Source organism: Cervus canadensis, chromosome 6, assembly GCF_019320065.1.
Source record: "Cervus canadensis isolate Bull #8, Minnesota chromosome 6, ASM1932006v1, whole genome shotgun sequence".
Taxonomy (NCBI): domain Eukaryota; kingdom Metazoa; phylum Chordata; class Mammalia; order Artiodactyla; family Cervidae; genus Cervus; species Cervus canadensis.
The window spans coordinates 18,032,070-18,055,373 of record NC_057391.1 but is presented as its reverse complement, the minus strand read 5'-3'; the positions used below and the strand labels follow the sequence as shown (position 1 = coordinate 18,055,373).

The 23,304-nt window shown below is 38.8% G+C and overlaps 1 protein-coding gene across 2 annotated transcripts in view; it reads right to left on the bottom strand.

Moving 5' to 3' along the window:
* ARIH1 (ariadne RBR E3 ubiquitin protein ligase 1) overlaps nucleotides 1-16,790 on the bottom strand; it is a 98,143-nt gene extending 81,353 nt beyond the window's left edge. Inside the window, exon 1 of one of the 2 annotated variants that reach the window (XM_043471004.1) lies at nucleotides 16,093-16,790. In XM_043471004.1, the coding sequence (XP_043326939.1) occupies nucleotides 16,093-16,464 (372 nt within the window). In that variant the 5' untranslated portion in view covers nucleotides 16,465-16,790. The remainder of the gene's footprint in view (nucleotides 1-16,092) is intronic. The other variant, XM_043471005.1, reaches the window with a different exon arrangement.
* Between the last annotated feature and the right edge of the window lie 6,514 nt (nucleotides 16,791-23,304).

The following is a 23,304-nucleotide window of genomic DNA, read 5'->3' as shown; positions in this document are numbered from 1 at the left end:
TTTCAAGATAGACAGGGCCATTAGATCAGATGGAAAGGAGGCTTTGGTCTTTCAGCTTCCTATCTTGAAAGCATTCACACTAATTATCTTTTGTCACCTGAATTTTATACCTAGAAAGGAGCTTTAGAAATCATCATGTCTAAACCTTTCCTTCTGCAAGGGCAGGTTCAGACTATAACCCAAGTTATTTAGTCTTAGGTCACATAGCAATGCAGATGGGTCAGACTCTAGTCTTAGATGAGGTATAAGTTTTATAAGATAAGAAATATGAATTAAATAGACAAAGTAATTATTATGTACTTAAAAGCTTTATAAATACACCCAGTTTGGGGAGCTTTCAAGTTCATTTTTTGTTATTTATTAAGCATAATGTAAAAAAAGAAATTTTAATCTCATGATCCTGGAACTAATAAAATAAAGTGTCATAACCACAGTCCTGTATCTTTCCCTTCCTTTTCACATAGTATGTGTGGTAGCCAGCCTTCAAGATGGCCCCCAGTGATCTCTGCCCTCTGGGATACGTGCAGTTCCCTCCCACAGTGAATAGGTCTGACTGTAACCAACTGCTGTTGTTTAGTCACTAAGTCATGTCGTGACACTTCTGTGACCCCATGGACTGTAGCCCACCAGGCTCCTATGTCCATGGGATTTCCAAGGCAGAAACACTGGAGTGAGCTGCCATTTCTTTCTCCGGGGGATCTTTTGGACCCAGGGATTGAACCCAGGTCTCCTGCTTGGCAGGCAGATTCTTTACTACTGAGCCACCCGGAAGCCCTGTATAGGACAATGCAGAAATCACAAAATAAGGCTAAACCATGAAAACATTTACTGTATCTGTCTTGGTTCCTTAGACTATTACTTGGTCTAGTTGGAAGTAAGCTAACTTGTAGTGAGGACTCTAAAGTAGGCCAGTGAAGAGGCCGATGTGATGAAGAACTAGTCTCCTACCAACAACTACGAGAGGGAGTCATCTTGAAAGCGGTTCTTCAACACAAACCAAGCTTTCAGATAAATGCATCCTAGGCTGGCAGGACTACTACAACCTAATCAGAGACCCTGACCCAGAATCACCCAGCTAAACAACCTAAGACTATAATAAATGTCTGCTATTTTAAACCCCTAGTTCTAGGTAATGCGTTATGCAACAACAGATAACTAATACAAGAGACATTTAAAATTAGTCAATTAGCCAAAATGAAAGATTCTTTTAGTACTATAAAGTTTTCAGCATACAAAGAAAACTTAAGTATGAGGATTTGACTCAGTCATAAAGTCCAACTAAGATCTGAAAAAGTTTGGTAAAGCAGAAAGAATTTCTATTTTAAGTCAAAAAGACACAGTTTCAATGTCCTCCACCAGTCTTAACAGAGAGACTCTGAGATTCCCTGAGAAACTCATTTCTCAGCTTCTCTAACTTCAATTTACTCATCTATATAATGCAGACAGTGCTCCTTTCTTGGGACTTTGTAATAAACTAACAAACATGAATGAAAACACGTAGCATAGTTCATAAATATCAGCAATTATTACTTCTATGTTTATAAATCTTTCCTTACATAAAAATGAGTAAATTAGATCTTTTTTCCCCCTCTATCCTGTTATTTTTCCAAATCTCAGACATTCCCTTACTCCAATCTTTAAACTGTCATACTTGCTAGCTGGAATTGAAGTTCAAAAGCCCACAGTGTGGCTGTATGCACCCATGGAAAGCATGCTTCAAATATCTCCAAGACAGATCTGATAGACTAAGGATACTGACTGACTTTTTAAAATATTTATTATTCCATTTTCAGGTAGAATATAGTTAAGATATAAACAACCATCCCCATCCAGAACCAGAAAAGCTGGATAATATCCCCAAATCATGTCTGAAAACAGCAGAGAGCTGTGAAGGCAACAAAAACTACAGGCGTTGGTAATTTTACAACTTTAGTGATTTTTACCTGGAGGCACTTGAGAATTCTGGGAGCAAAGCAGAAGACTGATAATCTACCACAGAGGGGTGCTATTGACAGGCAGAAAAGTGGTTCCCCCACCCTGAGATGTTCATATCCTAATATTTGGAACCTGTGAATTTATAACACATGGCAGAGAGGAATTACTGTTGCATATGTAACTAAAGCTGCTAATTAGCTGCCTTAGAGATTTTCCAGGTCAACCCAATGTAATCACAGGGTCTTTTTAAAAGGAGGAGGCAAAAGTGGAGAAAAGATCTGAAGATGCTATGTTTTTCTGACTTTGAGGTGAGAGTTAGGAAGCCATAGTCAAGGAATGTAGGCAGCCTCTAGTAGTGAAAAAAAAAGTCAGGGGAATAGATTCTCCCCTAGGACCTCCAGAAGGAACGCAGCCTGCCAACTCCTTGATTTTAGCCCAGTGAGATTCACTGTGAACTTCTGACTTTCTTGACTGTAAAATAATGAATTTCTGTTGTTCAGAGTCACTAACTTTGTGTTAACTTATTACAACAACAAAAGGAAACTAATACTGAGACTTGAAGAGGTATCTCAATGGGTAGAGGAACGGCTGGTCTTCCACTCAGAATATTTACTGAATCCTGGGGTCACACAGGGCCAAGACTAAAAATCTAGAGCCTCTGAAATACAGATTGGTGCTTCCAGCAGTCTGGGAAGGAAATAAAGTTTGGGGGCCCTTAGGAGAGGGACTGCTGAAAAAACATCAGTTCTTAGTTGAAGAAAAAAAAAAAGCCAACTGCAGCTAAGAGACAGACTAGAACTGAACAGGGCTAGAACTCAGCCTTACTGGATTAAGACGACGACTCACCACTCTCACTGTCAAGCAGAAGGAAAAATAAAAATCCTCTCTGGAGGAATCCATCATCATTCAGAATCTCTAAATACTGTATATAGAGGTACTGGCATGTAATCAAAATATGTCAAATGACAAGAACACGTGACTGAAAACAAAATAGTATGTAGAGACTAGATAATTCAGATGTTGGAAGTTAACTCACAAAACTTTTAGTAATAAATTCTTAATATGCTGGAGAAAATAATGCAGAAGATGTAACACAAATGAAAAAGAAAAATATCACTAGAAAATCAGCATCAGTAAAAAAGAATTAAATGGAAACTCCAGAATATAGTACCTGAAATAATTGAGGGGTGTTTAATAGCAAACCAGACAAAGGAGAAGACAGATGTAGAGATTCAGACAACAGATCAATAGAAATCAATCAAATTGAAGCACAGAGTAAAAAGGATATAAGATACACAAAAGAGCATCGAAAACATATTGAACATAATAAAAAGCTCTAATATATGTGCAACTGGAGGAAATGGGATAAAGGCAAAACTGAGAATTTCCCAAACCCGTAAGACATCACCCCCAAAGATTCAAAAGGATCTGAAAAGACAAAGCAAAATAAACACAAAGAAAGCCACAACTAGACACAAGGTCAAAAATATTACAAACACCCAGGTTAAAAGGTTCCTTAGCTTCCTCCTACCACAAACAACAGAAGCCAGAAAACAACAGAATCTGTAAAGTGCTGAAAGAAAACTACCAACCTAGAATTATATACATAGCAAAATATTAAAGAACGGGGGTAAAATAAAAACGTTTACACAAAAAATGTTTACTAAGTGACTGCTATGTATCAGGTGGGCCTCCAAGGTGGCAGAGTGGTAAAGAACCCGACTGCCAATGCAAGAGACAGAAGCAAAGCAGGTTCGATCCCTGGGTTGGGAGGATCCCCTGGAGAAAGACATGGCAATCCACTCCAGTATTCTTGCCTGGAAAATCCCATGGACAGAGGAGCCTGGCGCGCTACAATCCATCGGGTTGCACAGAGGCGGACACGACTGAAGCGACGTAGCACTCACAGTGTCAGGTACTGTTCTGGGCACTGGAACTACAGCAATGAATAAAACAAAGCCACTGCTCTCATAGAGCTTTCATTTCAATGTAAGAAGTCAGAATATAAACAAATTAATGGAATATGTCAGGTGATATCTCTACTAGCTACTCCCTGAAAAAATTAAGCATCCCATTCCATTTCCAAACATCTTTCCAGAACTAGTCATATTTTATGATCCACATTTCTAATATTTCTGTTACATATTAGCACAGAATCTAATATAGCTTATGTATGTTTCTGATTAATCAGCAGTAATTCCTAACCTGTCATATATAACCCATTACTAATTTAAAGTAAACACACAGCGTGGTTAGTCATATATTGGTTAGTCGTATCTCCTGTTTGCAAGCCAATACTATGTTTCCTTAGTGATTCAGAAATATTTCAGAATATCAAAGCAGCAACTCTCAATCTGTTTGGCCTCCGAATGCTTTTTAAACTTTAACATTACTGAAGGTGCCAAAGAGTTTTGTTCATGTGAATTATAACTATCAGTATTTATGTTAGATATCAAAACAGAATTGTTAAAATACTTATTAATTCATTAAAAATAACAGTAATAAACCCCATTTGTTAATATAAAGCCTATTTTTATTAAAATAAACTGTATGTTCTAAAACAACAGAGAGAAAAAGTGTACTGCTTAAGTCTCTTTAATATCTGGGTAAATAGAGAACAGTTGGATTCTCATATCTGCTTCTGCATTCAATCCTCAAACATGTTATTTGGTTTAAAGAAAAAAGATAGTCTCACAGAGATATGTAGAGTTGGAAAAAGCAGAAGAACTTTTATAGCCTTTTCAGATAACTGTGGATATTTTTTTATACTACACCAAAACTCAAAAGGTGGTAGTTTCTTAAAGGCTAGTTGTAAAATAGAATCTGAAATCATATCAAAGAACTTTTCTTACTCGTCATATTAAAATCCAATGGTCTATCTTGTACTTTGAATGGATCACTTACCAATATATGATTGTGAAATATCACAAATGGTCACTGAAAAATTAGTTATTTGAAAAATACTGGCTCATTATGTTAAAAGCAGATCTTCCAAATGTTGATATATTATACAGGATCTCATCACCAGGATATTGTCAGTTTCAGTCTCACAGTGGCAGATACGTTTTCCAAAATTCTAATTTGCACTTAAAAACTTTAAATATTTATCACTGGCAACAAATACTATTAGCAGCTTTTTTTTTTAATAACAGGTGTATTTGGAGAAATAGTTATCACATGTTTATTTGCCATTTGTCTGAATAATCAGTTTGTCATTTTTTCCAAGTAAAATTGGTGTTCCATCAAGCAGCTTGTTCAGCTCAGAAGCCTTTGTTTTTCTTCAAGACAACCTCTGTCTTTCAGTATGCAGAAGTGCCACATAAGATATTAAGAAATTGTGTACTTAAGGGATAAGATATAATAATACTAATAATTTTTACTGCTTCACCCAGGACAATAAGTGAAATCAACATTTTTTAATGACTGTGTGGCAATGAAAAATAAAAATAACTAGCACTAAGGTGATAACGATAACCCTATATGCAAAACAGAAAAAGAGACACAGAAATACAGAACAGACTTTTGAACTCTGTGGGAGAAGGTGAGGGTGGGATATTTCAAAAGAACAGCATGTATACTATCTATGGTGAAACAGATCACCAGCCCAGGTGGGATGCATGAGACAAGTGCTTGGGCCTGGTGCACTGGGAAGACCCAGAGGAATCGGGTGGAGAGGGAGGTGGGAGGGGGGATAGGGATTGGGAATACATGTAAATCCATGGCTGATTCATATCAATGTATGACAAACCCACTGGAAAAAAAAAATAATAATAAAAAAAAAAAAGAAGAAATCAAAGTAACCAATAAACTAAGGAGGTGGGAAGCTAAAAAAAAAAATAAATAAATAACTAGCACTAGTATAATTAGTGCCTCTGACTTGATCTGTGCTAAGGTTCCCATGGTTTTACTGCTTCTGCACTATCAGTACAAATCCCAGCATGCTAACAGACAAATAATGTCCTAAAAAGTTTTTCTCTTATGGACCATACTTTGAGAGCTACTGCATTAGAGTGACTCAGTTATTTTTAATGTAATTCTCAGTTCATATAAAGTGCTAGAGAACTACATGCAGATAAGAAAGTTAAATCTAAAAAAGTCGCTGTATATTCAGAGGCTTTAAAAAGCTTGCATTCTTGGAATTCAAACACTTTTTTCTTGTCACCTTACACTACTACTGTGGTATTATCTGGAAATCATAAAATAATTAGTGCCAGAAAAAAATCGTGTCCAGCTCTCTTTGGTTTACAGATAAGGAAACCAAGGAAACAAGGGACAAACTTCAACGAACATGTATTCACTGAGTTTCTACTACATCAAAGACTATTAGTGTGACATACACTATGGAAGAAGACTCTGCTCTTACCTTCAAAACCCTCATAGCAAGCTAGTGACTTAGGTATTGGGATGGCCATATTACAGCCTCCTGTATTATCCATATAAAGGGTTATGCAAACACAGGTAAAAGAGCAGTGATGGTAGGGAAGAGGGACCTGGTAAGAGATATGTAATATCTGAGCAGGGTATGAGCAGAAGGATATCAGGCAGTTAAAAAGAGAAAGAAGACTTCCCTAGTGGTATAGTGGTTAAGAATGTGCCTGCCAATGCAATACAGTAGACCCAGGTTCGATCCTTGGGTCGGGAAAATCCCCTGAAGGAGGGCATGGCAACCCACCCAGTATTCTTGCCTGAAGAATCCCGTGGGCAGAGGAGCCTGGTGGGCTACAGTTCACAGGGTCACAAAGAGCCGGACACGACTGAGCAACTGAACAGCAACAGCAGCCGATGCAGGGGACGTGGGTTCTATACCCAGGACAGGAAGATTTCTCATGCCTTGGAGCAACTAAGCCCCTGTGCCGTAACTACTGAGTCATCGCTCTACAGACCTCAAGTCGCAACTACTGAAACCCCTGTGCCTAGAGCCTGTGAAACAAGAGAAGCCACTGCAATGAGAAGCCCATGCATGGCAACTAAGACTAGCCCCTACTCATCGCAACTACTGAAAGCAACGAAGACCCAGAGCAACCAAACCCAGCACAACCAAAAACAAAACATAATTTAAAAAAAAAAGAGAGAGAGAGAAAGAGCAACCACAAAAAGAGGGATCAGCATGAACAAAAACAGGAAAACATCAGTGTGCATTTATATAGTAAGAAATTATAAGTAGTGCAGTTGGGAATGGTGGGAAAATTAGAAACAATAGCAAATAAGAATGAAAAAGTTACCAGAAATCAAGGTGAGGAAGGCACAAACACCATATTAAAGCATCTAGGCTAGACATATAATAGAAAATGTGTATTCTCTATTTAGTTAAAAGAAGAGGAATAAGAAATTTCAGAGTAACTTGATCAGGGCTAATTGGATACAGGAAATGTTGGGGCAAAAAAGAATCACTGACTTTCAAATTCCAAGAATGGCTGATTAGTAAATCAATCAAAGGAAGAACAGCCTTAAGGAGAGAAGACAATAAATTTGTTTTTAAATGGGTTTCAGAGACTTGTCCAAAATGTCACAAATTTCAATGAGTCCACATAAGAGGTTTTTACTTATAAATACTTGCTAAGAAAACCAGAAAGTACTTCTCAGTCTCTAGCATATACTTACTCCCTAAAAAACTGTACAATTGTGACTGAGAAAGGGTATAATATGTAATTGGAATCAGTTAATATTTGAATTAGAAGTATGACAGTTTCAAAGCAGATAGCAAAGCAAGTCTGGGGAGAAGTGTCTGGGATTATAGCTATTCTTAGCATTGTCTAAACAAATGTCTTAGTAATAAGGAAATGTAACCTAATACTTCATTATCTGCTGTACTTTTTGCCAAAATGTATTAAGTGTATTAGGTCACTTGTGACACTTCTTTTAAATGGAACATAAGAAAAAGGGGAAAATGCTATCCAGCAAGTTTACATTAAGGAAAAAAAATTACATGAAAAAGCTCCCAATACAGTATTTGACCTTAATACTAGTATTCTCATTTTTAAAAATGAGAAAAAGTAGGGCCTCTGAAAAGTTAATCTGCCAGAGCAGATGCTAGCTCAATAAGACCCTTTAAAACTGCCTTCTAAGATACCAAACTACCCATTAATTTAATTCAAACACCAACTGACATCTACCACACAGCAAGATTAAGAAATGAGATACTATTCACGATGGTTGGATGGCATCTCTGATTCAAGGGACATGAGTTTGAGCAAGCTCCAGGAGAAGGTGAAGGACAGGGAAGCCTGCCGTGTTGCAGTCCATAGGCTTGCAAAGAATGTGAACAATTGAACAACAGTTTCGTTGGACTGTTTTCCTTTGTTTTTGTATCTTCTCACTTATCTGATTAAACCTATTCTTTGGCTAAAGTTTTTCCAGACAAAACAATGTGGTTGGGGAAGGACCCAGTAGGGTCCCGCTCCATTTCAAAAACTTAAAATACAAGCTCGTAGAAATCTACTGATGCTATAAAACATGCCCATTCTTTTGGAACTGAAGAGCCAACACTGGTCCACATTTTAATTAGCTCAGGCAGTTTTGATTTACTTTGTTCTAAACACAATAGGCTTTTTTAAACACTGAAAATAAAATAAGGCAAGGACTGCCACTACCATCTCATGGGTCCCAAAGGATTCAGCGATCCCAGGTTAGAAGCAGCTTCAGATTACAGATTTTTTTTTTTCATTTATTTTTATTAGTTGGAGGCTAATTACTTTACAATATTGTAGTGGTTTTTGCCATACATTGACATGAATCAGCCATCGGATTACAGATTATTCTCTCACCTAGTAAGTGATCATCAAATGTCAGTCTAACCACTCATTCTTCTATTTATCCCATCAGTTAAAGGGAATAATTAATCTACTTGTAACATTACATAGTAACCAAAGGTTACTGATATCATTATCAACCTGATATTGATATAGCATCAATATTAAAAGATGAACTGTATAAATAGCCAAGATCTTAGCAAAGTTATGGGCCTGTGATATTATACCTAAGAAAGGCAATGTATAATTGAAAATTAGAGAAGTAGGCAACATGCATAATCAAAGATACAGGTTCACTGTCATAGAAGAGACAAAGAAAAGAGGATTGATTAACTTCAAGAAAAAGTTTTTCCTTCATGCTTCCAAACAGTAACTGTTAAGAAAACAGGAAAACAACAACAACAACAACAACAACAACAACAGGACTTCCCTGGTGGTCCAGTGGTTTAAGAATCTGCTTGCCAATGCAGGGCAGATTCCATATGCCACCTAGCAACTAAGTACTTGTACCCTAGAGCCTGAGCTCTGCAACAAGAGATGCCACTGCAATGAGAAGCTTCTGCATTGCAGCTAGAGAAAGTCTGAGAGCAGCAATGAAGACCCAGTGCAGCCAAAAATAAATCATTAATTTTTTTAAAAAAGAAAACAACTAAAAATATCAGAGGGCCACCCTAGCAATAAAGGACCAAAGTTAAAGTGAAAACAGTTTAATTCCATTTTTTTTTCCCAAAAATCAAGAGTTAGAATGAGCTATATCACAAACTAGTTTACTGTCATTTACTCACAGTTAAGCAGACTGGAATGTTACAAAGAGAGGATTATTAAAGACACTGGACAAGAACAATGACTTTGCTTTCAACCCTGGCTGTGTATTACAATAAACCAGGGAAAACTTCTGTTTAATGATAATGCCTGGTCCAAACTCCTAGAAATTCATTTGCTCCGCCTTGGGTTATCAGTCCCAAATTTTTTTTTAAATCCTCAAGCAAAAAAGTCTGAATGAGTAAACTGCATCAGTATCAATACACTGATTATGATACTATATACTAGTTCTGCAAGATGTTATCATCATAGAAAAATCAGTAAAGGGTACAGGGGATCTCTCCGCATTATTTCTTGCAACAGCATTTGACTCTACAATTATCTCAAAATTTAAAATGTGATGAAAAAACTCCCAGGTGATTCCACTATGTAGCTAGAGTTTAAAAAAAAACCAACAGACTGGAGAATCTCAGATTCCTGCCAGTTATTAATAATCCCAAAAAGCTGCAAACTATTCTTTCAATCTCAGCCACTGAAGGTAATTAGGAATACTTATCATTTAAAGATATAATATTTTGCAAAGCCAAACACAAACAATTTACGGTTATTCTAAAATAAAAAATCCAAATTACTATACACTCCCATTAGTATAAAATTGACTGGATAGATAAGCATTATACTATAGTTCTCATTCACCTCTTAACTGAGCCAGATTATATGTATCATAGTAAGTAGCCTCTAAAATGGCCCCTAGGATCTACCACCTCATCTTCCTTTTGTGTAATCCCTTCCTCTTTAGTTCCTCACTGATAACAGGTAGAGTATGGCAGAGATGGTGTTACAAAAGAGGGTGGCTTCCATCTTGGGTGGGGGGGGGTGGTCTCTATCAGAAACCCCCTGCCCCAAAGGAAAGAAGCTACTGTGTTGTAAGCCACTTTTCAGTGAAGCTCCCATGGCAGGGAACTGGCCAAAAAACAGCCAGTGAAAAATCCTGAGGCTTGCCAACAGTCACATGAGTGAGCTCGCAAGGGGATCTTCCTCTAGTCAAACCTTGGTAACTGCAATCTAGCCAGTATGTTGAGTTGTAGCCTTACAAGACACCCTGAAATAGAGGCACCAACTAAGCTGAAGTCAGAATTGTGACCCACAGAAAGTGTGAGATAAATGTTTGCTGTTTTTAAGCCACTAAGTTTTGAGGAAAATACAGGGCTAAAAATAATACATATTGGTCCCACAGGACAAACCCACAAGAAAGTAATCTGATCTGATAACTTCTGCCTATCTTTGTTCAGAGTATCAAACCTCCCAGGTTTTACAACATTATCACTTATAATTAACAAACTGTTTTACCTGAGGTGACCTCACCATCACTGGGACACAGCTTCCTCATTCTTATTTCAATTTCTTAGAACGGCTTCCTATCCGTCTCTTCTAGCCATCTAAATCCTAGACATCTTCCAGATAAAACTCACAGATCTCTTCCATGAATACCTATTACAATCCATTTAGCACTGATCTAACAACTTTAAGAGTCGAAATTCAGAGACCATAAACTGCTTAAGAGTAAGTCTCACATTTTCTTCAACATTTTGTACAGTACTGAGCAACTGCATTTACAGTATTCAATTCCTTATATCCCTTCCAGTGTATCAAATAAATAAATTCTCTCAACTATTTTTATTTTTAAAAAATAAAAATAAAAAACCTCGGGGGTGAGAAAGAGTGGAAGAAAACCTAAATGTTCCAACCTAGAATATGAGATTGTCGTTGGTTTGACTTGCATGTTTGAAATAACTGAGTATAGACCACTCTAATCTGAAGAATAACAGTAATGATAACAAATCCCTTCCATGATTAGCCTAGTAATTGTTACTTGTAGGCTCTCTCTAGCTAGTTCTCTCTCCTAGTACTTGTTCAGGCTCTTGAAATTTTCCTTTTATTAGTTTCTTAAACAATTTGCCTTCCATCATTAACCCACTCCACAGTAATTCATCACTAGTCACTACACATGGAGAAACACTGCTGTTAAATTTCAACTAGACCAGTAGTTCTCAAACTTTAGCTTGCATCAGCATCACTTGGAATGCTTGTTAAAACAGACTGCTGCATCCCACCCCCACAGTTCCTGATTCATGACTAATGCCATAAGTGATTCAAAAAGACCATAAAGCTTGTAACTCAAAGAAAATCAGCTGCGGGGAGGGCGAAGTTCAAGAGGAATAAACTACACCAAACACTGCAATGGCTTCAACACACACACACACAAAATCCCCCCCCAACCCAGTTAACCAATCTAAATTTATCTTGATATGCCCACTTGACTTCAATTTCATTGAAACAAGGAGGACCTCCAATTCACTGAGGTTTTTTTAAAAGGATATTAGAAAAATTAAGCATTAATGTAAAAAAGACCAATCTAGTAGTTCAACACTCCTGCTTAACTTTCCAGATATAAAAAAAGGGGTGGGGGGGGGGGCAGACAAAAACTGAAGGTTCTATGATGTGAAAATTAACTTGCCAGTTAGGAAAAGCAGTGGGTAGAACTGATTCTTGAACCTATACATAATACACTGGACTATACTGCCTCTAATTTATGCATGAAACTTCAGCTTAGAAGTACCTCAAATATTTTAAATATAAAATGGGCAAAATATTAAAGATTTCATATCAACAGCTAACAGAAAATTTGTTGTCTTTTAAAGTTTATTAAGAATAATAATTCTTCTAATAGCAAGAAGCCCACCCACTTCTCTTTTGCTTCCTCTCTGATCAACATTCAACAGTTCCATGTGCCTGTTCCTCAGCATATCCTTTAAATGTGGTATTCCTAAGGGTTACTTGCCCTTCTTACTCATTCTCCCTGAGTGAGTCAAAATCATGACACTGGGTGAACTATGAACATTCCAGTCGTTCAGAACTATCACTGGACTGGCTAAAAATACAAGATGCTTAGGCTCCAATTCAGACTTGACTAATGGATAATAATCTCTGGGAATTGAGCCCAAGAATCTCTATGTTCCCCACCTCTATATGCTTCTTAGGCAAGAACCATGTCCTCTACAGTGACCAGCACACACACAAGGCACAATCAACATTTGCCAAAGAATGCTGTGGGAACAAAAAACAGCAAATTTAAACATTCTTGAATTCCAGAGTTACGTAGTGTTAGTTTAATAAATTACTTAGATATTTAGACAACTACTTAGATAACCATTGTAATATTATTAACCATCTTAATATTAACAATGCTAGTTAAATATAGCTGGGTAAATAAAGGACTTTAAGCACTTCTCTACCCTTAAGATATGTTACAGAAAACCCCTGATCTTAAAGTTCAAAAGGTAAGTAGCCACAGAGTTTAAATACAAGAAGATCAAATTAAACAAACAAAAGTTAGAAAGCCAGAAAACCAAGAGCTTTCTAAAAGAAAAAGTGTTAACTTGATTGAAGACTAGAACTAACCAGCAGATATCTACAAATAACAGTATTCATCTGTTGTTGCCCAGAAAAAGTAATCAAATTCCCCCAGGGAAGAATCAATTAACTTGGCAAACTTTTTTACATTCAATCTTTTTCTCCTGCACATTTATTTTCAAATTCACTAACATACGTGATTCATATTGAAAAGCAGTTACCAGGAAGAAGGGGATTTAAATTTTTTAGAATTAACAGCAAGCTCCCCAATGTGAACTAAGTTAATAAAACAACGGTTTTTAACTTACTTAGAACTTACTATATATTAAACCAACATTAGATTTAATTGAAAAACCTGTATGACTGATGTTTAAATGCTCTATGAATATAAATTGGTCTCATTAATCAATAAAAAGATAAACATCCCAAAAGGGGGTAAAATGAGCGAAAGCAAAGGGCAATTTACAAAAGAAATACCAATGCCCAAAAAACTTTAAAAATTCAACCTCATTAGTTTAAAAAAAAAAAATTTAAAAAATGATGACCAATCAAGGATCATGGAGGGAAAACTAGTATAACCTTGCTGAAAGCAATGTGCTAATATTTATTAAATGGTTGAAAATAAGCAAATGTTTGTTTGGCTCAGCAATTTATCCTATCAAAATAAAACATCCAGACATTTATCTCTAAGAATACTCCTAGTGAGGTTTATAAAAGATGAAAACTAGACAATAAAATGGAAGACCAATAATAACAGACTGACTAAATTAGTTTAGATCTGTAATTGTGTAAGCACTTGAAAAATAGTTACTTATTGATAGGAGAAAGTTGTCGACCTTCCCTCTGTTTTTGCAACCTGCTTTTTTTCTACTGAAAACATAAAAAGAACATAGTTTTATTCCGTAATTATTATTTGTTTAACATGTATAGCTCATCCATGTGTAACATGTATACACATGTAATACATGTTATACATGTATATATCCATGTATAACATGTATAACTCATTCCAGATATATAGATCTGGAACAATTATTACAGTTCAGATTCTGGTGTATTTCTCTCAGCAGCAAGAAAAAAGTTATCTCTTTTTTTCCTCACCTCATCAGTTTTTTTCTTACAGTGTAATGTGTTACCTGTAAAACTTAAGTTTAAATCTATTAACATAAATAATCTATAACATAACCAAACCCTAGTTTACTGCATCATTTGCCCAGTGTATACCATTTCGAGAAAGAAGATCTGGAGTAAATCCTATCCTTTGATCTACTGATATTTCTAAGTATCAACTTTTAACAAAGGAAAGACACTCATTTCAGCAGCCCTACTTAAGAGCACCCTTAACAAGTAGTAAACTAGGAAAAAAAGGGTTGTTTCAAAAATTCAGCATGAAAACATGGTTAAAGTAGGACACCTAAAAAAAATTCTCTGGTATTTTGTAGTTCTTAGTTCAGGCTATCCATGTTTATTCCTCTTCCTCTAAACTAACAAAGAAAATATGATGTCACATGCATTAGCTACATCTCTGTTCCAGAAGTGACATAAAGAATTTGTAGGGTTTGGCCTCAGTGATTGAGGACACACCTAAGAGCTGAAAAGGCTGAATGAGATTTAACTACGTGAAAACATACTACAAGAAGTTAAACAATAAACATCCATGAATTTTAAAAGGTAACTAAAAATGCGAATAAGCCAGGTGATAGGTCTGAAAGCATCAGATTCAATATAGATTTACTATATACTTTATGTAGTAAACAAACGAAAAGGGAATTCAAGGTTTCACTGTAAATTCAACTTTCCTCAAAAAAAAAAAAAAAAAAATTTCTCCATTTAGTGACCTAAGAACTTAAGTGTTGTATCTGTAGATCAGAAAGAGCTATAAAACTTATCTTCCTTCTACAACCCTTCAATTTCCTCTTCAGACTACATTATCTATACGAAAGTTTGAGATTTCCACTGTTTAGTAATAGCACTAAGTGTCACAGTTTTTCTTTTTTTACTATTATTTAAAACACTGTCTTCAAACAGGCCTAAATAGATGGCTTCATTTTCAAAAGAAAGTGTCTTTTTTACTAAATACTGTAAAAAAAATAAAAAGAATCTATTAATCATGCAAGCTCAACAAGCACGCAGTGACACACTGCTTGTTTACCAGTGAACATTAGTCAACCAATTTTAAGAGGGAAAAAAAAATCACATACAAGAAGGCAATAACCTGCTGCTCACCTATACTGTTTTCTTCCATGAAACTAGTGTTTTCTAAGAGTTATACTGAATCAAGACTCCATTTTTATTCTGCAGTCGCACCCCTGACCCCCTCATTTGTTCTAAATAAACTGAAACTTTTCATTTTCTAAAGCTCAAAACGCAAAATATGACCCACAAGAAGATTAGATGAGATGCGGTTATCAATTTAAACCGAGTCCTACTTACCGACAATGAAATACAAATTATCAGAGAAAGGAGTCCAGAAGCAGAAAGTCTCTAACTTGCTAACTCACAATAAGACTCTTGTTCAATATTACACAATAACACTGCGCTTTGCTGTTGTCTGAGCTGCAAAGGCTGGGTATGCAAGTTGCAGCAACTATGCCAACAGCTTCAAGTATGCTACAACTGAGAAGAGTAGCAGTTAGAACCCAAACGAACAGCAAACATTTAGAAAGATACAAGCAGAAGCCTCACCATTAGAAAAGAAGATCCATCAGCACCTCTTCCAAGAAATAGTTCCCTTCCCCCACTTTTAAGTAGGCACTTAAGACTGCCAAGCAGATCCATTTCTTTATTAACCGGTGCCCACTTGGGGCAACTGTACACCAAGCAAGCCCTTAGGCCTACTCTAACCCCTTCCAAAAGTGCTCAAGTGAGACTGAAAGCCGGGGAAGCCGTCTTAGGAGCCCAGATTTTCACCTCCCATCCCGCCCCGCCCCTGTAAGCTCTCCTGAGGCCAGAGGAAGGACACCGTGCCCAGGGACCTGCAGCAATTGCCCGCAAGAGAAGTCTGAGGCGGCCGGAGGCCTCCGCCATAGCAGGACCTGGAAAGCACCGCCCCTAGCGCACCTCCCCACACCCGGCGAATGTCTGCTCTATCCCCGGCAGAAGAGAAGACAGGGCCGGGAGGCACCAGGCTAGGCTGCGCACCAGGCCCTGGCCTGCCCCTCGGGGCCGCGCGGACCGCCCGAATCCGCTCCCGGGTCCGGCTCGGTCAAGCTGGCGCGGGGGCCACACTCACCTGGATGACCTCGTTGACCTCCCGGATACATTCCACCATGTGTTGCAGAATCTGCTCGGCCGTGAGCACCTCGTAGCGGTAATCCTCCTCCTGCTCATGCCCCGGCCCGCCGCCGCCGCCACCGCCGCCGCCGCCACCTCCGGGCCCCAGAGCGCTGCCGCCGCCGCCGCCGCCCGTCTCCCCGCACAGCAGTCCGTCCCGCTCCCCGCCGACGCCCAGCCCCGGCTCCACCAGCTCCACCTCGCCCAGATCCAGGTTATCATCGTCCGGCTCATCGTCGTCCTCGTCCTCCTCCTCCTCGGCGCCGCTGTCCTCCTCGCTGCACTCTTCGTCCTCGTCGAACTCGTAGTTGTAGCCCTCGTCCGAGTCCATGGCGCGACGCGCAGAGGCCCGGCGGACGCTGGCCCTGAGGCGGGGAGAGGGCGGGGACGCCGAGGCCCCGGCTCTCGCTCCGGCTCCGGCTGATGTCCGGACGCAGGCCTGGCTCCGGCCCCGCGGGCCGCGGCTCCTCCCCGGGCGCGGCGGTTGGCGGTTGGCGGCTAGCGGCGGCGGGGAGGGCGCGGAGGAGGGAGGGAGGGAGCGAGGGGGCCGCTTGCCGCCCGCCTCAGTCAGACGCGGCTCCGCTCAGGCCTCCGAGAGAAAACAGTCCCCAGCGCCACCTCCACGGCCGCTGCTACCGCTACTGAGCCAACAAAGGGGCGTGCGTCACCGCGTCGCGCTGCGTCGGCGCGTCACTGCTCTTGACGTCATCACGCCCCGCCCCGCCGCCCCTGCGTGGAGTGCGGGGAGACCCCACGGCCTCGGTATGCCCTGGGAGCGCGGCGCCGCGGGAGTCGCAGGCTGGATTCCGGCTGCGGTCGCTGTTTGGAGCCTCAGCAGAGAACAGAGTACTGGAGGAGCTTGTGACCATTGGTCGCCGAGAGCGAGAGGGGGCCTGGTCCGCCCAGGTGGTGGATTTTTCCTCAGGCCATGAAGATCCAGCCCCCCGCGCAATCCTTTGGGGAAGGCGGCGTTCCCCCAGGGCCAGAGAGACCCTTCCCGCCGGCCCGGGAGTGATTCCAGGAATACCTCGGCTGTTGAGCTCCTGTTTCTCTAGCCTGGGCTACTCAGTGGATTCTGTTTTATGCAGAACCTCTAAACTGTGTTGCTGGTGAACCCCGTTTTAAGTAATTAGATCGTGTACTCCGGACGTGCTGTGATTTTTAAGTCGCCTACAGTGACGTCATTTAAAAGAAGCGTTTCCTGAACTCAGGTTATCAAGCACTTTATTCAAGGCACTAAACTGTTAAAAAGTCATGGCTTCCCTTAATTGAGTACTGTGTAAGATCTTTACATACATATTTCTTATCTTCATGGAGCCACAGTACCCACTTTATACCTGAGACTGAAAGTGAAAGAGACTTGAGGAAGGCCACGGAACACTTGTCCTATGTTTTAGCACCTAGGTGACCTTAAATAGCAATCATAAAAATAATTTAAAATGCATAATATGTATTATATGCTGCATTATATATCAAATGGGCTGTAAGGTAATACAATACAGACAATAATAGAAATATATACAGGGACCAAATAAAGCAGAGAGATAATGCCTGTCTCCTATCTGGAAATGTGTGAGCTGAGTGTTAATAGATGGCCAGGAGTTTAACAGAGAAGATAGGGAAGATGATCTAGCCTGAGAAAATAACAAAAGTGAAAGCACAGTAGGGGTAAAATAGTTTAGTTCAGGGAGCTTAAAATGCAAGGAGGGTAAGTGACAAAATATCAAGCAAGTTGTGAACAGGAGAGGAAGAGTATTTTACACCATTCTAGTAGACATAAATCTTTGTAAATAGGACAGAAAAGCCAGAGAAATACTCTGAAGGAAGAAGAGGCACGAGAAAACTTCCTCTTGGGATAACTTGGATTGCCCAGATTGGAAAGTTTTTAAAGTCTGAATCCCTAATTTGCTGATAAATCTTACCTTTCAACATACAGTTTCCCTTTGGAATCTGATTTTGAAAAGTGAAAAATACCTTTATAATGGAAATAAGCCTTATTAATTTGTCCATTTTGTAAAGTTTTTAAATAATAAGATTTCCTAAAATAATCCAAGGATTTGCAAATTAAAACTTAATATTTTGTGTCTTGGTCCTTTCTTGTTTTTATTTTAGCAGCTCTAGGTAGTTGCCACACCTGGAGCAACCTTAAGTATACTAGCAACCCTTCTCTCCACCCCATCCCTGTTCTTACACACCTACAGAGAAAATTCAGCAAGGCTTGACAGTACCCTAAACTCCTTTATGTCATCTTTCTTTTCATCCACTCCTATCTTGACTGAATCCTACCATCCAGATCCTCCCCTTTGATATGGAGCAGCTGACCACTACTGGAGAAATTTGCATGATCACACGCATTCTGTTATTAAATTCCGATCACCTACCACACCTGATGCCTCAACACCACCCAGCAGCCCTGTTAAATTTTTCTAAATTATTCTGCCATTCTAGGCAACTCTTTGAAATCGTCACCAGTTTTTTTCAAATCCCCAACCCTGCCTTCCAAATCTGCTCAAAGTACATGACTTTACATCACAGAAATTTGAAATCATAAGGACCTCTGTGACTGAAGCATACTGAGCAAAAATCGAGTGTTAAAGGATGAAGTCAGAGAAGACAAATCAAGGTAGAGGGCCAGTAGGACCTTGTAGGGCATCTTAAGACGTTTACATTATTACAATGGAAATCATTAAAGGATTTTAAACAGAAGAATGAAATAATATGCTCTTTTTTTTAATATGCTCTTTTTTAAATAATGGTCCTTTTTGGAGAATAGACTATGAAATCAGAGCCCAATTAGGAGGTTATCTCAGAAGGCGAGGTGAATAATGGTGACAGCTTAGGCTAGAGTTGTGACAGTGGGGCTAAGTGGTCAGAGTCATGTGTAATTTGAAAGTGGAGCCAACAGATTAGCTGATGGCCTGACTGTGAGGTTTATAAAGGATGAAGACGCCTCCTAAATTTGGGGTTTGAGCAACTGGGTGAATGATGTTTACTGAAACGAGTTAAAAGTGAGTTGCTTGTCAGATATTGAGGTAGAGATACTGAGAAGGCCGTTCCACATACTAATATACAAGGCTGAAGGTCGAGAGAAGGTAGAGCTAGATAGAATTTCACCAGTGTTCATGTCAACAATGTTGAGAAGCAGCATAGGAAGGAACAGAGCAGAATTCACCTCTGCCCCTCCAGTTGCTGTCTGTAACTTTGAACAAATTACTGAACCTCTCTGAGCTTCACTTTCTAGTGAAGTTAGTCGCTCAGTCCTGTCCTACTCTCTGATCCCATGGTCTGTAGCCTGCCAAGCTCCTCTGTCCGTGGAATTCTCCAGGCGAGAATACTGGAGTGGGTTGCCGTTTCCTTTTCCAGGGTATATTCCCGACCCAGGGATTGAACCCAGGTCTTCCACATTGCAGGCAGAGTCTTTCCCATCTGAACCTCCAGGGAAGCCCAAGCTTCACTTTGGAGGATAATTCCCTATTCTCATAGAATTATTTATGAGTATCAAATGGAATAATATATTTAAAACACTTGAGACAGTGCCTGGCACATAGTTATATGTTCACAAAATTAGAACTTTAAAAAGTGTCGTAAGTCACCTTGCATCTTTGGGGGGAAAAAAACTGTAAATTGGATTTATAACCTTGTAGTTGAATTTATTTTGATTTTACATGTATGTATATGACCTATGTCATCCTTATTTTCCAGGGAAGAAAATTGGCATGCTTTTTTCTCAGAAACTGTTTCCACAGTTTGATGACTCCTTTTTGGTCAAAATCATAGTGCTTCTGAACTTTGGGGTCTCCTATTCACAGGTATAATGAGATTTTCAGCAATACTCCATTGATATTTTTAAAAGTATCTTAGAGTCAGGTTATTGTATAGTGCTATTAAAGGAAACCAGTATAACAACTTCTCTCTGGCCCCAAATTGGCCAAGGGATGACCCACATACATGATTTTTTAAGTGACTTGATCTTAAAGGTATTGCCTGTGTCATTGCTTCCTCAGGTATGGTGATTACTGGGTAGAAGTACAAGAGTCGGTAAACAAGAGGTTAAAACAAGTTGCTTGAAAAAAATAGGCAAGTTAATATTTCCTTGGTGCCAAAAGAATAATTGCTTTATAATTAGGTATTCACATTGTCCCCATGTCTTTTTTTTTTTTAGTATATATTTATTAAATACCTACTCATGGTGTAAAACTCCATAAATATTTATATGCATACCAAATAGTTATGAACTAAATTCCAGCAGGAAAAATATGCAAGTGCTTTTCAGATAAATAGAAATTAAAATAGCACTGGACTTTTTCAAAGGGCAGATAATAGAGCTGTAAGCTATGGAAAAACCTCTAGCAATGGCAGGGCATTAGAGTGACCAAGTGTCCCTATTGGCACAAAATGGGAGTTTCCTGGGATGTGGAATTTTCAGTGCTAAAACTGGGAAATCTCACACAAATTGGGACGTGGTCACCTCCCCCAAAGTTCTTATATGATTTAATCAAAACACTGTTTCCAAAACTAAATGGAAATAGCACTTAGAAAATGAAATTTTAATATAAATTTAATTTAAAATTCAATTTTAGCAAAAGTGCAAAGAGATTCTAATAAGCTAATTGAATACTTCGCATTTCTTTAACACCATCTGTGTACTTTGTATTTTATTACAAGCAACAATTAAATGTTACACCATTATTGACAGGTAGATCTTATCATACTAGTTCTATGTGGTAAATAATATAATAAGGCTTAGAGAAATTGAGGTTGTATGCCTCATTAGAAGTCAGAGAAATAGTGATGACCAAAAATGGAACCTGATATTTCTGACTGCAACACCCTAAGATATACTCTCTACCTTATCTTTTTCTTCTAGCATACAGAATTAGAGATTTTATTATTGAACCAGAGATTTTATGCAAGTAATTATCTACAATGTGTGGTAAGATAATGCTGGATCTAGAAGCAGAATACATGCATGCCCTCCTACAACTAGACAAAATTTAAAATGTACAAATATCTGTGTTTCCCATGATTGCAAGACACATGTATTTGGCCTAATTGTGTACTTATTACAGCAAAAAAATAGCAAATGATCACCACCACCCCAGAAGTGAACATATGTTTGTCCTAATGATTTAATCATTTGATGAAAAAACTGTTTTTATAACGATTTGCTAAAGAATGGCTTCTCTGATTTACTGTATCTATTGTGTTGCCTTGTGGATGCATTTGAATGAATGGGCAAAAAGTGAGCAAATATATTATTGTCTACTGTATGCTAGAGTAAGTACATGTATATTTTAAATTTACTCCTTACGATCTCATGAATTGGGGATTCTTGTTTTTAATTGGAGCATAGTTGATTTACAATGTTATGCCAACCACTGCTGTACAGCAACGTGATTCAGTTTTACACACATATTCATTCTTTTTGAACAATATTTTCCATATGGTTCATCCCAGGAGATTGAATATAGTTCCCTGTGTTATACAATAGACTATGGTGTTTATCCAGTCTAAATGAAATAGTTTGTATCTAGAAGTTGAGATTCTTAATATTATAAGTAAGGAAAAAGACAAAAAGTAATTTGCCAGGTTTCACCAGCGCTTTCATATCCAAATTTACAGAGTCCAAGCCCTCTGTTTTTTCCACACAATCCTCAGTAATTGTAATAAGATCTTATTCCTTTTTCTAAAGTATGTCTTTGTATTTGTTGAGTAATTGCTATCAAGCCTACTTGTCCAGACTGGCAGCATAAACATTGACAGTACACAGTGTTTTTTCCCCCTGGAAACAGTTAATAAAAATAGAATAGTGAATAAACAGGTGTGTTATCCTCAATTTAAATAGTCCCACTTTAATCTTGCAGATACAGTCTTACTGTTTTTAATAAAATATGTTTTAAAATACATGGCACTTTTTTTGGTCAAACAACGGTTATTAGTGACTATTCAGTGCAAAGCACCTAAGCATTCTACAGAGCTTGAAAAGGAAGAACCCTGAGAACACCTAAGAAATCATTGTTTAAGGGAAGGAGACAAATTTAAAGGAAAGTTTAATGATAAAAATGGTAACTATGACAAAATAAGAAGAATGGCACACATGTTAAGTGCTGAGGAGTTTGCAAAGGCAGAAGTCACTAAACTGAGTTGTTCTAAGACAGCAGTGGCTTTCCAGGTGTACAATGGTAAAGAATTTGCCTGCAGTACAGAAGACACAAGAGTCATGTGTTCAATCTGTGGGTCAGGAAGATACACCACCGGCCCCCCACCCCACTCCCCTCCCCGACCCCAGAGGAGGGCATGACAACTCCGGTAATCTTACCTGGAGAATCCTGTGGAGGAGACTGACAGGCTACATTCCATAGGGTCACAGAGCCAGACACAACTAAAGCAACTTAGCATGCACATATACTTATTTCCTCTACATGACATCCTTTCCAATCACTCTACCCCCAACTAACCCATGTTTCAAGACTACTATGTATCACCCATTACTGACACACTTCCAAGCTTTTGATCATGTTGGAATGAATGAATTTAAACCTAAGTCAGGAAGATCCCCTGGAGAAGGATATGGCAATCCACTCCAGCATTCTGGCCTGAGAATTCCCATGGACAGATGAGCCTGGCGGACTACAGTCCATGAGGTCGCAAAAGAGTTGGACACCACTCAGCTACTAAACAACAACAAAGCTAAACACCAATAGACATGTCTTCTTACCTCAAAATGTGTTGCTTGAATCTTGCTGACATTATATCAAGATTAGTGTTCTTACCTATTAATTCTTCTAGGTCTCCATGAAAACTTGAAGATTGTGTGCAAGAGGAAGAGGGGACCTGATGTGCATGTTCTCCATGGCTCCCTTCATCTAGAGTTTCTCTAGTGCAAATGCCCAACCCACTTCTCACATCCCCAGGGGTACCTCAGCTTTTAATAATAGTTCATGGCAAGACAGGATTGATGTTGGAATTCAGCCCATTGGACACAACTGGTACAATGCTGCCTATTCATGAGTGAGTGAAGGACTGTAGCAAGGAACAAATGGAGAAGCCTTAAGGGGTTGAAGATTGGAGTAACTGAGGGACCCTGAAATAGTAGCATCTGACAGGCCCACCTGGCTCCAAAGCATTCAGGAATTAACACTCTTCTTTTGTCTCTCCTTTATTTTTTTGT